Source organism: Narcine bancroftii, chromosome 3 (genome assembly GCF_036971445.1).
Source record: "Narcine bancroftii isolate sNarBan1 chromosome 3, sNarBan1.hap1, whole genome shotgun sequence".
NCBI lineage: Eukaryota > Metazoa > Chordata > Chondrichthyes > Torpediniformes > Narcinidae > Narcine > Narcine bancroftii.
In genome coordinates, this window is record NC_091471.1 from 99,560,725 (window position 1) to 99,577,027 (window position 16,303).

The 16,303-nt window shown below is 41.2% G+C and overlaps 1 protein-coding gene across 10 annotated transcripts in view; it reads right to left on the bottom strand.

Moving 5' to 3' along the window:
• The window catches only part of cep135 (centrosomal protein 135), a 166,309-nt gene that overhangs the window by 21,930 nt on the left and 128,076 nt on the right, over positions 1-16,303 (bottom strand). For all 10 annotated transcript variants that reach the window (XM_069924624.1, XM_069924623.1, XM_069924619.1 and 7 more), the window contains 4 exons: positions 16,140-16,195; positions 15,867-16,035; positions 11,766-11,876; positions 639-824 (listed from right to left, as the gene is read on the bottom strand). In XM_069924624.1, coding sequence (XP_069780725.1) covers positions 639-824; positions 11,766-11,876; positions 15,867-16,035; positions 16,140-16,195 — 522 coding nt within the window. The remainder of the gene's footprint in view (positions 1-638; positions 825-11,765; positions 11,877-15,866; positions 16,036-16,139; positions 16,196-16,303) is intronic.

A 16,303-nucleotide genomic window follows, 5' to 3' on the forward strand; every position in this document is an offset into this window, starting at 1 on the left:
AGTATAGACTTCCACAGAGTAGCTCCTGGAACATCATCCTATCTCAAAGTTCAGGTAGTTTATGGGAAAAGTTCAAACATGATAGAAAATAAATAAGGAAAACAACCAATATTAGATGAAATTTGTCTGAATAAATATTGAGAATTAATAAGAGGAAGAAGAAAACATCAAGATACTACAAATTTGAAAAAAAGATACACTGGAAAATGTACACCACTGAAGCCAACTGGTTAAAACCATTTGTATTTGAACATTTAGGTGAGCTTCAGCCCATTCCCAGCCCACTGGTTGGATTTTTGTTGCAAAAATGTTTTGAGCATTTTTTTCCATCAAATTTAAAACTTTGTTTTACATCATAGTTGTTTATTACATTGCTTATCCTGTTCTTTTCTGCATTGCAGCAGACCACCTGTAACAAACCCATGGACCACACATTGAAAAATACTGGTCTTGAGATCCTGTCTTTTAATAGTTGCCTACACTTATTTCCTATTCATAAGGGAGGAATTTTAAATCAATTTAAACTGTTAATGTATATTCTCATTTCAAGATGACTTAACATGAAGCAACAAAATAAAGGGAAATAAAATATTAGTTTAAAATATTTAGATTGTACAAACTTTACTGATATATAATACCTCTTGTATTTCCCTTTCTAGCTTCACCACTTGCGCCTCAAGATGTCGTTTTTCTGTATCCACAGACAGGAGCTCCAAGCGGATTGAATTACTTTCTCCCTCTGCCTGATGAGCCTTATGCTCCCAGTTCTCAGCCTGGTTAGTTGCCAGTCGGAATTGCTCCAGCCTGTGATGAAGCTCTTGTTCCTATTATTTAAAAAAAAGTACAACTTAAGTATAAATAACTCAAGTCCAAAGAATAGACACAAAGGCTAATCGAATTAGGATCAATTGTCTTATTTTTGGAAATCAATCCACTTAATTGCACAGTTTCATTGAAAATGTCCCATCGGAAATCCAGAACTATATACAAGGAGGAGGTACAACCTGCACAAAACTATCTCCCGAGTGAAGTGGAAGTGGAGATTCTAGTCAAGAATGTAACAACAAAGGATACACAACAGCTGTTGTAAGGCATAAATGACATAACCTGCTACAAAACCAAATCCAGTGCAATCGGAGTTAGCAAAGCTTCACTCCCTGATGAACGATCCCTTCTATGCCAAATATGATCACCAGAACAAGGAAGAATCACCGCACAACCCCATGTCCCCTGATGATCCTCTACTGTCAGTATCTGAAGATGAGGAGTGAGCTCTCTTCATAAGAGTGAATCCAAGGAAAGCATCTAGTCTGGACAGAGTACCTGACCAAGTACTGAAAACCTGTGCTCACCAACTGGCCAATGTTTTCATGGATATCCTCAACATCTCACCCCAGCAACTACAAGACCTGGACCTCAATTACCCCACTACGTAAATGGATCCTGGAATTCCTCACTTCCAGACTACAATCAGTGCATATTGGCAAGAACATCTCCAAAATTTCTAGAAGCACCAGAGCACTACAAGGCTGTGTACTTAGCCCATTGTTCTATTCACTTTACACCTATGAATGTGTGGCTTGGTACGTAAACATCGCCATCTACAAATTTCCTGATGATATGTCGGTAGTAGGCTGTGTAAAAAAAAAATGCAATGAGTCAGCATACAGGAGGGAGATTGAAATCTTGGCTGAATAGTGTACTAACAACCACCTTGTACTCAATGTCACAAAAACCAAAGAGCTGATTGTGGATTTTCGGAAGGGAAATCCAGTGATCTTTGGGGGAATCAGAAGGGGAGAGAGATGGTGAGCAAAGTTAAATTCCTGGGAGTCAACATCTCAGAAGATCTTTCCTGCAAACCAATTTACCAATTTCATGGTGAAGAAAGCATGTCAACGCCTCTACTTCTTCAGGGGTTGACATCGGAAACCTTAGTAAATTTCTACAGATGTGCAGTGCAAAGTGTGTTGCCTGGTATGGGGGAACCACTACCTCTGAGCAGAAGGACCTGGAAAAAGTAATGGGCACTGCCCAGTATATCACATCCAAAACTCTCCCAACCATCAGGAAAATCTACATGGAATGCTGCCACTTGTGAGCACCAGCAATCATCAAGCATCCACACCATCCAGGATATGCTCTGTTCAGAAAAGTGATATAGGTGCCACAAAACTAGTATCACCAGGTTCAGGATCAGTTGCTATCCATCCACCTTTTCTTTCTTTTTTTCTTCTTTGGCTTGGCTTCGCGGATGAAGATTTATGGGGGGGGTATGTCTACGTCTGCTGCAGGCTCGTTGGTGACTGACAAGTCCGATGTGGGACAGGCAGACACGGTTGCAAGGGAAAATTGGTTGGTTGGGGTTGGGTGTTTCCTCCTTTGTCTTTTGTCAGTGAGGTGGGCTCTGCAGTCTTCTTCAAAGGAGGTTGCTGCCCGCCGAACTGTGAGGCGCCAAGATGCACGGTTTGAGGCGATATCAGCCCACTGGCGGTGGTCAATGTGGCAGGCACCAAGAGATTTCTTTAGGCAGTCCTTGTACCTTTTCTTTGGTGCACCTCTGTCACGGTGGCCAGTGGAGAGCTCGCCATATAACACGATCTTGGGAAGGCGATGGTCCTCCATTCTGGAAACGTGACCCACCCAGTGCAGTTGGGTCTTCAGCAGCATGGATTCGATGCTTGCGGACTCTGCCAGCTTGAGTACTTCGATGTTGGTGATGAAGTCATTCCAATGAATGTTGAGAATGGAGCGGAGACAACGCTGGTGGAAGCGTTCTAGGAGCCGAAGGTGATGCCGGTAAAGGACCCATAATTCGGAGCCGAACAGGAGAGTGGGTATGACAACGGCTCTGTATACGCTAATCTTTGTGAGGTTTTTCAGTTGGTTGTTTTTCCAGACTCTTTTGTGTAGTCTTGCAAAGGCGCTATTTGCCTTGGCGAGTCTGTTGTCTATCTCTTTGTCGATCCTTGCATCAGATGAAATGGTGCAGCCGAGGTAGGTAAACTGGTTGACCGTTTTGAGTTCTGTGTGCCCGTTGGAGATGTGGGGGGGCTGGTAGTCATGGTGGGGTGCTGGCAGATGGAGGACCTCAGTTTTCTTCAGGCTGACTTCCAGGCCAAACATTTTGGCAGTTTCCGCAAAACAGGACATCATGCGTTGGAGAGCTGGCTCTGAATGGGCAACTAAAGCGGCATCGTCTGCAAAGAGTTGTTCACGGACAATTTGCTCTTGTGTCTGAAACAAGCCATGAAAGACCTCAACAATGAAGACGCTGTTTACATCCGGTACCGCACGGATGGCAGTCTCTTCTATCTGAGGCGCCTGCATGCTCACTCCAAGACACAAGAGCAATTTGTCCCTGAACTACTCTCCCCCTCCACCATCAGACTCCTAAACAACAAACTCAGTCAGAGACTCATTTAAGGACTCTTACTTTGCACATTATTACTGAATTTTTTTGGACTGCATAGTCAATTTGTTTACATTTTTCTCTTTTTAATACGCATCTTTTGCTTGATTAGTTTGACTCCCAGCAAGTAGAAATTCTGCCTGGCCCGCAGGGAAAAAAAAATCTCAGGATTGTATGTGATGTCATTTATGTACTCTGACAATAAATCTGAACTCTGAACCCAGAAACCATTTACATTTTTTTTATTTTAGACATACAGCACGGTAACAGGTCATTTCAGCTTACGAGTCCATGCCATCCAACTTACACTGAATTAAACTACACCCCTGGAACGTTTTGATTGGTAGGAGGAAACCTGTGTCCCCAGAGAAAACCACACACAGACATGGGGAGAACGTACAAACTCCTTACAGACAGCCTGGGATTCGAAACCCGGTCCCATTTGCTGGTGCTGTAAAGGTGTTGTGCTAACTGCTATGCCAACCATACTGCTTTTAAATTGACTAGTAATTTTTAATGTACATTTCATAAATGCAGAAAATATTGATGTAAGTTTCATGAACAAAATTATATTTTTAATAATACGAGGCAGTACAGTTAGCGTAGCGGTTAGTGCCAACGATCGGGTCAAGCCCCGCATTTGTCTGTAAGGAGTTCGTATGTTCTACCAGGGTCTGCGTGAGTTTTCCCCAGTTTCCTCCCACCCTCCAAACTGTACAGGCCAACTGGGTGTGATTGAGTAGCACAGGCTCATGAGTCGAAAGGGCCTGTTACAGTGCTGTATGTCTAAATTTAAAAAAAAGTAAATCAAGGATAATTTGTCAGAAAAGCTGGAGCCATCTTCCTCTTCCAGTGTTCCACCTAATAGTCCAATAGCATGGAGTTGAGTGTATATTGAGAAGATCATGGACTGAACACATTTTCTACTATTTCAATATGGGATGGAACTACATGGAGAGATGCACCTTGAGATACAAAGGTGGTTTTCACAGTAAGGGAACTTGCACAATTGAAAGCTCAAAGTAAATTACAAGCATCTCGTTTCAGGAACAATAGATTTTCAATAGGCAAGCATGTTCTGTGAACCCCTGATCTACCTTCACAGCCCTCTGCAATTTCTTGCAGTCCTGGAACAAGCTATACATAATGAACTGCCAGACAGGGTATTTTCAACGTCCATTTATAAAAATTGTAAAGAGACATTAGGAACATGCCAATTATTTTAGGCTTCAAAGGAAGTAGCGGTATTAATGCGACTTTCAAAGTGATTGGACTGGGAAAGACTTGATTTTATCGACACACAAAAATTTAAAGCCTTCTACCATTTCCCTCTCAGCATTATTGATACAGATCAGGATGTGTGCTCCTCCTCACTTCTGGACAATGACCAACTCTTTCATTTTGCTGAAATTGAAGGAGAGGTTGTTGACCTGACACCATGTCACTGACTCTCTATCTCCTTCACAAACACCATCTGATTATTGTCTGAGATCCAGCCTACAGGAATGGTACATCTGAGATCTTAAGGATGAACTTAGAGCAGTATTTGGCCACTCAGTCCATTGGTGAGTCATAACTTTGTCTCAGTGTCTTTTGAGGAATTTTATCAAGTATTCTGAAAATCTAAATTGATGCAGTAGATGAGTCCTTCCAACACAGGAGACAATCATTTGTGCCTTGCAGAAATTTTGCTAGTCCTATTTTTCCTAGCCCTTGAAGCAGTGAAAATATTTGTTTCAATTAATTAATTTATTGTTCATCAAGGGAGCAGTCATTGTCAGAGTGGGCTGAATCAGAGTGGCGAGACTTTGGCTCAAGGAGCTTTGGCGAGAAGAGTCTGAGGTGGTGGTGCAGAAGTTGAAGTAAGAAAGGACCAACCTATTTGAGGAACAAAAATAATTCAGCAGGTAGGCACAGCTAAGGGCAGGTTTTAAATATATATATTTTTCCAATAGTCATAAACAGTGGGAATGGCAGCCAAAGCAGGGAAATGCTCCTCTTGCAGAATGTGGGTTGTCAGGGAAGCCAGCAGTATCGCTGATGATTTTATCAGCGAGAAGTGCATTCAGCTGCAACTTCTAACAAGCCAAGTTAAAGAATTGGAGCTGGAGTTGGATGAACTCCAGATCATTCATGAGGCAGAGGGAGTGATAGGCAGGAGTTACAGGGACACTATCACACCTAAGAGGCAGGAGGAGGGGAGATGGGTGACAGTCAGGAGAGGAAAAGGGAACGGGCAGGCAGTACAGGCCATCCCTGTTCAATAAAATTTCTACAGAAAATAGTGCCTCTGACAAGCATTGAAACTGTCCCCCTGTCCAAACTTCTGACATCAGTCTTTTAGATCAGTGGTTCCCAACCTTTTACTTACCACTCACATACCACTTTAAGTATTCCCTATGCCATAAGTGTTCTGTGATTAATAAGGGATTGCTTAAGGTGGAATGTGAGTGGAAAGAAAAAGTTTGAAAACCACAGTTTTAATCATTATAAATTGATTCGTTACGTGCACAGTTTCATAACTCCAAAGGAAATGAGCCAATAACAATTTTTCTCAAGCAAAATATTTCAGTAATAATTGGGTCTAGAGCAGTGATTCTCAACCTTCCCTTCCCACTCACATACCACCTTAAGCAATCCCTTACTAATCACAGAATACTATGGCAAAGGGAATGCTTAAAGTGATATGTGAGTGGAAAGTAAAAGGTTGGGAACCACTGTTTTAGATAATTACCATATCAGCTCAAACATAAAACTTTAAATGTTGGATAAAATGTCAAATTACGCCTTAAAAACATATTCAAAGTTTTAGTCATGTGTGGGGTGTTGCACGTTCAAACAAATGTACTGAAAAACATCAAAGCTCCGTCACAGTGGCTCATTGTAAGGGTTTGAACACAATGTTACATGTCAAGTTTAAAATAGTTGTGACCCTTCACTTTAGCACAGTCATTCCAAATTGGCAATAAAACTAACTCAAATCAAAGCTTAGATCATTGGTAACTAAATGAGATCCAACAAGAATAAATTTTCATTTTCAAACTTGTTCCAGTTGAGTATGTTAGTGATTGAAAAAAGGTCTCAACATTCAAAGTTTAAAGTGGTATTAAAATAGATTAATTTTATTTTAAAACACACAAATTTGTTTCAATATCACACACAAAAAGAAACAAACTGCAACCGTTTCCTTTTCTTTCCACCAGTATGAATCTAAAGGCGCTAGAACCCAGTAGGAGTATGAGGGCACTCAGACCCAGTAAAGCCGAGGATGTTTGACACTCACCAAATCTGCTTCCGGTCGGGTTCAAACCCAACCCCGTTTAGTTGACATGCACTGAAGAGGTTCAGAGATTGTCAGCTCTACCCTGACTAAGGCAGGGTGTTCCTGTAGCCAGGTGCCTGTTACACATACAATGTTTTAAGAGGAAGGGATAGTGACTGAGAAGCTGTTCACATTGCTGCAGGGTAGGAGTGCAGTGGAAAATACTTCTGGGTCCTAGCACTCATTGTTGGATCACGTTACTGAATGAATTATTTAACCTGTCGAAACACCCAATACAATTACATTACATTCAACTATCTATGCACTCAAGTCCGAAGGAGATGCCATAATTCTCAATCATTTCTTGAATCATTAGGTTGCAAACAATAGTTTTCTTAGCAAATCGCTATCCAAGTTGTTTGTACATCAAATTGATGGGTGTTTACAGATTTAATCAAGGCAATCTCCTCATTTCGGTTTATTTAAATATACATGGTTACTATTTTCACATCAAAGTGATGCCTGATAATTCCGTTGGAGGATTGTTCCAGGGCCCGCTTCCAGTGGATCTGGGGAAAAGGGTAATTGTCTTGCACTTCCTGGCACGAAACTTTGAACATACAGTATTCCCCACACTCAACTCCCAACTGTATGGGGATTCCCTCCAGCGCCATTGCTTCTGGACCAATCAATGCCGAATGGTCGTAACTCTATCACCTCTAGGGTCAGCAGCACCCCTGACCCTCCTGTATCTTCGTTCTTTCCAATCTGCGCCCAGCTCCTTCGCTCCCCCTTCCTTGGCGGAGCAATCACACTTTAAGGCCAGGCTGCCATTTTGTGGGGCTGAGCAGTGGCCCCACACCAAGCTGTGACAGTATACGAGACGTTGCAATGGCACACGCTGCTGCTGCTGCTTCTCCTCCCTGCTGCTCTGCCCAGGCCGTGTGCAGCGTAGCCTGAGAGTGGATGCACGTCATCGGGCGCCTGATGATTGATGGGGCAGCAAGCCAATGGAAAGCAAGCTCAGTGCCAGACTGGCCAATGGGAACCAAGGAGGGGAGGGGCTGTGGTCTTTCGGAGGGCCACTGCAGTGCGTGTGACTGAAGGTGGCCAGGACCGGGAGAACTGCTCAATGGCTCCCCTCTTCAAGTGGCGCCCAGGGCACATACTATAGCTATCATACCCTAGATACAACTATGTCCCTATGGTGGTTTCCCTCAATATCAAGTATACCATTTTGGATACCGTTTTTTAAGTGGGGGGGTTGACCTACCAGGGACAAGCCATGGTGATCAGGTCTCTGCCATGGAGTATGGTCCTGTGGCTAAGAAGGGAAGAAAGAAGAGGCGAGCTGAAGTGATAGGGGATTCCATAGTTAGGGGGACAGATAAGAGGTTCTGTGGAAGCGACTGAGTATCCCAGATGGTATGTTGCCTTCCTGGTGCCAGAGTCCGAGATATCTCAGATCAAGTTCACAGCATTCTCAGGAGGGAGCGTGAGCAGCCACATGTCATGGTCCATATAGGGACCAATGATGTGGGTAGGAAGATTGATGAAGTCCTGAAAAGAAAGTTCAGGGAGTTAGGTGCTATATTGAAGGACAGGACCCTCAGGGTTGTGATCTCAGGATTGCTACTCTTGCCACATGCTAGTCAGGTTAGAAATAGGAAGATAATACAGCTTAACACGTGGCTGAAGGAATGGTGCAGGAGGGAGAGCTTCATGATTCTGGATCATTGGGTTCTCTTCCAGGGAAGGTGGGACCTGCTCCAATGGGACGGTTTGGATTGGAAGTGGAGGAGGACTAATATCCTTGTGGGAAGGTTTGCTGGTGATGGTCCGGTGGGCTTAAGTTAGATTTGTAGGGGGATGGGAACCATAATGCCAGAGCTGATAGAGGAATGGAGGAGAGAAAAATATGATGTGAAAATTGCATGCACTATTAGAAGTCAATGAGTTGTATATGGTGGAACTGTTCTCAAGTGCATTTATTTCAATGCAAGGGGTATTTAAAGGAAAGTCAGATGAGCTTAGAGCGTGGATTGGCACGTGGAATTATGACCTTGTGGCCATTAGTAAAACTTGGTTGGTGGGGCAGAGGGAGGAAAGGAAGGACTAGCAGCTCAATGTTCCAGGCTTCAGTTGATAAAGAAACGATAGAATTGGGGGGGTGGGGGGGGGGGTGCGAGAGAGATGAAGGGGGAGGAATGGCTCTGGTCATCATGGAAAATATCATGGGTGTCTACTGAGGATATGTGGGTGGACTTCAGGAACGGGAATTGTATGACCGCAGTCATGGAGTTGTAATATAAACGGTCCAATAGAGAGAATTTGAGGAGGAAATCTGTAGCGATATAGATGACAGCTGCAGGAAACACAAGGTTGTAATAGGAGATTTTAATTTTCCACATATTGACTCAGACTCCCATACTGTAAAAGGACAGGATAGCTTTGAGTTTGTCAAATGTGTTCAGGAAAGTTTTCTAAATCAATACATAGAGGTACCAAATAGTGCAATAGGATCTCCTATTGGGGAACGAGACAGGATAGGTGACAGAAGTATGTGTAGGGGAACATTTTCGGAGTGGGATAGGTCTGGGCCTTGGGTTGACATTTTAAATTAGAGAAAGGCCAATTTTGAGGATATGAATAAGGATTTAGAATGCATGGATTGGGATAAGTTGTTTTGGGCAAGGATGTTTGAGGCAGATGCAAGACATTCAAAGGTGAAATTATGAGAGTTCAGAGTTTGTATGCACCTGCCAGGATTGAAGGCAAGATTAGCAGACATAGGGAATCTTGGTTTTCGAGGGATATTGGGAATCTGGTGAGCAAGAAAAGTGAGGAGTATAGCAGATATAGGCAACATGAAGCAAATGAAGTTGCAAAGGAGTATAAAAAAAATGCAAGAAATACCTCAAGGAAGAAATCGGGAAGGCTAAAAGGAGGTTGCTTTCGGTCTCAATAAGAAGGAAAATCCTAAGGATTTCTACAGGTATGGAGCCAAAAGAGATGGTGGAGGTCTTAGATGCATTTTTTTTTCCCAATCAGCATTCACTCAGGAAATGGGTTGAGTTGTGGGAAGTAAGGAAAACAAGCAGTGAGGTCATGGAACCTATAAAGATTGAAGAGGGTGAAGTGCTTGCTGTATTAAAGCAAATAAGAGTGGATAAATCCCCAGGGCCTGACAAGCTATTGTCGTGAGCTGCACTGATCCACAAACAAATCGGGTCATAGAGATGCAGGTTCGCACTGGGCTGACATCACAATGGTCCTGGTGGGAGGGGCTGAAAAGGATCATGGGAGCAGTGCTGATCATCACTTGGAGAGTTCCAGTACAATCAGTTGGTTGGTTCAACTCACTCACAGCTTCTGTGTTTTTTCCTTTGTTCGCTGCACAGCCCACCGACCACAGTGTTACCTTGGACCTTGAGGGAGGCTAGTGTAGAAATTATGCAGGGGCCCCTAACATAAATATTTAAAATGTGGTGCCAGAGAATTGGTGGGTGGCTCACATTGTTTAAAAAAGGCTCCAAAAGTAACCCTTCATGGTCATGTTTAACCAATCTTCTAGAGTTTATCGAGGAGGTTACCAGGAAAGTTGACAAAGGAAAGGCTGTAGATGTAAACATGGACTTTAGTAAGGCCTTTCACAAGATCTCACATAGGGGGATTTGTCCAGGAATGTTCAGACACTAGGTATTCATGGTGAAGTCGTGAACTGGGTTTGACAATGGCTGGACGGGAGAAGCCAGAGTGCAGTGGTGGATGATTGCTTCTCAGCCTGGAGGCCTGTGACTAGAGGTGTGCCTCAGGGATTGGCGCTGGTACCACTTTTGCTTGTCATCTATATCAATGATCTGGATGATAATGTGGTAAATTGGATCAGCAAGTTTGTAGATAACATTAAGATTGGAGGTGTTGTGGACAGCGAAGATTTTCAAAGCTTGCAAAGGGATCTGGATCAGCTTGAAAAATGGGGTTAAAAATTACAGATGGAATTTAATGCAGACAAGTGAGAGGTATTGCATTTAGGAAGGATAAACCAAGAAAGGAAATACACAGTAAATGGTAGTGCACTGAGGAGTGTGATGGAAAAGAAGGATCTGGGAATACAGATACATAATTCCATGAAAGTGGCATCACAGGTGGATAGGGTTGTTATGAGAGATTTTGGCATTGGTCTTCATAAATCAAAGCTCTGAGTATAGGAGTTGGGATGTATGGTAACATTGTATAAAACATTGATGAGGTCAAATTTGAAGTATTGCGTGTAGTTTTGGTCACCTAACAACAGGAAAGATATCAATAAGATAGAAAGAGTGCAGAGAAGATTTACTAGGATGTTGCCTGGACTTCAGGAACTGAGTTGCAAGGAAAGATTAAACAGGTTAAGAATTTATTCTATGGAGCATAGAAAATGAGGGGAGATTTAATAGAGGTATTTAAAATTATGAGGCCAATAGACAGAGTAAATGTAGATAGGCTTTTTCCACTGAGGTAGGAAAGATATTAACCAAAGAACAAGGGTGAAGTGTGAAAACAAAAAGTTTAGGAGGAACATGAGGGGGAACCACACTGAGAATGGAGGGAGTGTGGAACGAGCTGCCAGCTGAAGTAGTTAATGAGTGCTCAGTTTTAACATTTAAGAAGAATTTGGACAGGTACATGGATGGGGAGGTAAGGAAGGCTATGGACTGGGTGCAGGTCAATGGGACTAGGCAAAAATAAAATGGTTCGGCACAGACTAGAAGAACCAAAGGGGCCTATTTCTGTGCTGTAAACGTTCTATGGTTCTATTCCTTTTTATAAGTGAATCTACATCTACCAATTTTTTAGACAATGAATGTCAGGATCATAACTAAATGATACATTGTGATCTGACATTCATTATCTGATAAAGTGGTGGAACCAGGCTCATTTTGCCACATTCAGAAAGTAATTGAGGAGAAAATATTGATATTCATATACTTTTCTTCTGTGTACTAGCTTAGTTGGCTCCACAAAAAAAATCTAGTTAGATATATTTCACAAATCCAGAACTGGCCCTAGGTATTATCCAAGCATTTTCTTTCTTTAACCAATTCTTACCTTGGCTTCCAATAAACTCTCTATTCTTGCCACCTCATTGATGTAGTTATGTACTCTTGATTTGAAATCATCCTTTTCATGCAAAGTTTGCTCTAGTTCACTGTTGATTGCCTAAGATGAAGATTAGTGAATGTTATTAATGAGATATATTACGAGTCCAGAGGACCCCAAAACCCAGCAGCAATAGATATTAACCAAGACAAATGGTTACTTAAAAAAAGTGCTTTTAATTATCTTTAAACATGAAAACAGGATAACACTTTAACTTATTACTACTACCTTAACTTAACCCCCTTCTTATTCTAAGTACACTTGTATGTAATGTGTTTGTAAGTTTAGAAAAGTCCTTTGATTAACAGTCCAATCTCACTTCTCACTCCTCCAAGCAATTCTAACACTGTGCACAGAATTTAACATTTATGAATTTCACCAGGCTTTGGTGCTTAAAAGGGAAATGGTTACCGCTCAGGAAGGTTCTTGTCGGTTTTCAGAGAGAGATTTGTTGTTCTTTGGACACAAACTGATTTCTTCTAATCAGCCACTGTTAGTGTCTTACCGAAGAAACTTGTCCCATCAGGGTCTTCCAGATGATAACCTCTTTCGTTCAGGTCACCACAGAGTTCCTTTTTGTTTCTCATTTCAAGTGAAACATTAGGCAGCCAGTCCTCTCCTCTTGTATGGACCACCAGGGCTTTGACCAGGCTGAACATCAAAATGTTTTTTTTTTCCCCCACAAGCTGGCCAGCTTGTCATGTTCCAGTCTCAACTGCTGCTGTTGAACACTAGCACTAAATTCTCTCTCCCTCTCACTCAGAGAAAAGCCTGTTGTTTTCTCTCTGCTTGCAAAAACCACATGACACTCCTTGAACAGCAAACTGCATTCAGACAGCCTGCGGCGCAGGACCTAATCCTCTGAATCCTTTCACCTGTTGCTTTTCAAAACAACAATCCATTGGGCACACTTCAAAGTTTTTGCAAAGGCACTAGGACCTGGGCCTGTCTGGCTTGAGCAGAGCTCCAGGCTTATAAATGAGATCTGTTTTTAAGTGTTTGTATGTTATCTACACTAAAAAAAAACCTGCCACAATTTATCTCCTTTAAATCTTATCTATATACAAAATAAAATACAATCTAATCTGTCACAGTTATGAACCATTTAATGTAGAAAAAAAGTGCAAAATCATCATTGTTTCACGATTTCCAAAGCCAAAAATATTTTTTTTAAATATAAAGCTTTTTGAATAGCATCAGACTATTTCATCTGTAGCCAAAGTAACTGATGAACAAGGTGGTTTGGATGTCAATTGCTTGACAATTGAACATACACAGATTACAATATTATGTCCAAAAAGATATTCCAACTGAAATTTTCGGATCCGTTCATGTGCACAAGTACAAGCGCAAAATCATTTGCAGTTATGGAACTAAAAATGTCAGTGAGACTCCATACAGCTCAGCACTGTAGAGGCAGTTCTCAGGCATTGAGTTTGTGAATGACCTCTGATGTGTAAGTGACCCAGTTAGTACTGAAATGAATCAGCACATGTCCCTATGGGACAAATCTGTTGTTTAGCACACTCCTACCTTGACAAGAAAATTTTATTGAGATGATGGTGTTTGAAGTTAATATCCATCTAGAAGGGATCCAGGCCATTATGTCAGAAATTTGGGATATATGCAGCATTTTGAAAGAGCCCAGGCAATTTATTGATGTGCAAGATTTCAGCCAGTAATAAATCAGGGGTGGAATTTATTCTCAATTGTTCTTAAGCACAATTTGCATATTAAAAATGAAAACAGATATAAATCCTCAGCTCTAGTTTGTTTGAAAAAAAAAACAGAAATTATGTTGAATTAATTTTTAATATTTAAAAAAAGAATGCCTCCAGCTTACAAAACAAAGACAATATTCATGTATTGGAGGCAGTTTATCTACAGCCACTTGTTAGATCTCTGCTGTCAGAAGAATCAATGTTGCAGAATGCTATAAAAATGTAGTCTTTCCTGCCTTAAAATGAAGTAGTTCTAAAAATGTGTGGAAAGGTAGGTCTGGAAAAGTGAGAGATATTGAACTTTGGGAGGTCAAATGTAAGGGGGGGGGGGGCATAGATAGTTAATGGCATTGATACGTAGAGGGATTTGAGATCCCAAAGGGACATCTTACAATCTGAGTCACTTACACATCAGAGGTCATTCACAAGCTCAATGCCTGAGAACTGCGTCTACAGTGCTGAGCTGTATGGAGTCTCACTGACATTTTTAGTTCAATAACTGCAAATGATTTTGCGTATGTACTTGTGCACGTGAACATAGAAAATAGAAAGTGTTAAGAAAGGATATGGTATACTTCACTGCATTGGCCAGACTTTGAGAATAAAAGTGAGAAGTCACGTTGTACCTTTGTAAAACATTGGTTGCCCCATTAGTGGAAGGATATGGAGGCTCAGTAAGGGGAACAGAAGAGATTTATAAGGATGTTGCCTTAATTAGAGGGTACAAATTATAAGGAAAGGTTGGACAAACAGGTTGTTTTCTCTTTAGCATCAGAAGCTATGGAGTGACCTGATAAAAGTTTATAAAATTATGAAAGGCACCGATTGTGTACATCAGTGGTCTTAATCTTTTTTCCCCACTCCCATACCACCTTAAGTTATCCCTTACTAAGCACAGAGCATCTATGACATCCTATGCCATAGGTGTTCTGTGGTTAGTAAAGGATTACTTAAGATGCTATAGGAGTTGAAAAAAAAAGTTGAGCACCACTGATATGGACAATCAGATCTTTTTCCAAGGGTAAAAGTGTCATATACTAGAGATCATGCATTTAAGGTGATGAGGAGTTTGTGCATGAAATTAAAAAAACAAAAATCGCAGAGTGGTAGGTGCCTGGCACGAGCTGCCAACAGAAGTGGTGGAAGCACATAGAAATCAACTTTTAATAGGCATCTCGTTAGATACATGCAGGGAATAGAAGAATATGTATTATGTGCAAGCAGCAATCTTAGTTTAAATTGGGTATCATGCTTGGAAAAGACACGCGAGCTGAAGAGCATATTCCTGTTCTGTACTATTCCATGGGCTCAAAATGTTTGCAAACAGAATGCACAAAGATTCAAGAAAGCAAAAGGCATATTTGGTTATATGAGCAATTCAGATGGATGAGTGAAATAGGCCCAAATGGCCCATTATCTGTAATTCTTTATCTCTGTCATAGTTAGGAAATGTCAGTTATTTTTATGTGGTATTAGGGGCAACAATGCTATTCCACTATAAAGGCCTGGTGGAAATTTGAAAATAGTTGCTATTGCTTTGAATTTGTTTACAAGCAACCACAGCAAATATATGAAGCGAAAGAACTTAGAAAGAAGAAAGCAAAAATATTTACCTGACAAGAACACGAGTACTCGCATTCAAAGGTTCCTTTCTCGAATAACAGAAAAAAAGTGCAATATGGACGATATACATCAACTTTTGCCAGTCATAAGGGCAAGCTAAGAGTTCGCCACTCAGTGGGAGGGTGGGGGAGTGCTCTAATTTCTGCTGCCTTGCTCCAGTCAGCTGTTCCTCTGGCATCTGTAACCCCTCTGGCTAGCACAGGCACCATTTGGTCACAGACCTCCGTGGTTGCAAGGTGGTTAAAAAAATGCATCAACTCCTTTAACGAGCTGCTCAAAGCCAGTACAGAGCTGCCGGCATCACAATCTGGCTGTAGGACCCTGTGAAGTAGCATTGCATCTTTGCTCCTCACTCTCCCGGGTCCACACCATCAGCAATGCAGCCATTGCAGCAGCTCTGCCAACACTGCCATTTATTTCATTGCAAACATTACAATGAATACACAATTAAGCATTCAAAAAACAGTAAATATTTTAAAGTATATTTTTTCTAAATCACTCAAAATAAAAATGGAATATTAAATTATGAAAATGTTATTCAACAGATGGATGAAGGAGGTACAATTTGTTTTGACTTAATGATTTGAGTGAATTAATTTCAAAAACCAAAATAATGCAAATGCTATGCCATGGCACCTTGTTCTCAGTTTCTGCTAACTTTGCCACAGGTGCTGTTTCAGCTATTTTTGTACAGAATTAATTTTACCTGATTTTCCCTTGTCATTTGAGCCAAGTCATCTTGTAAGCAACGATTTTCTTTGACTGTATCATTTCGAGACTGTTCTACTTGCTCCAGTTCCTTACGGATGGAATCATGCTGACGATGTAAAGAATTTATTTCCCGGTCTCGGTTACTCAGAGTGTCATTTAAAAGACTATTGGAAAATAAAGTGTGATTTTAATAAATGAAATAGATTGTTTAAAGTGAAAAAAATACATCTCTGTTGAGCAACTCTGTAGTTTTAAATATTGGACTTACTCTAGTGCAGATTCCAGCTCATTCACAGTAATCTTCATATTAGTTAAGGTCTTTTCCTTTAATAGAAAGTGGATCTGTCATTTTCACAAGCAATGGAAACCAAGGTTGCTTATTACTTCATTTAGCTTCACTCGGCAATAAAGTAGAAACTGTGAATTTTGTTT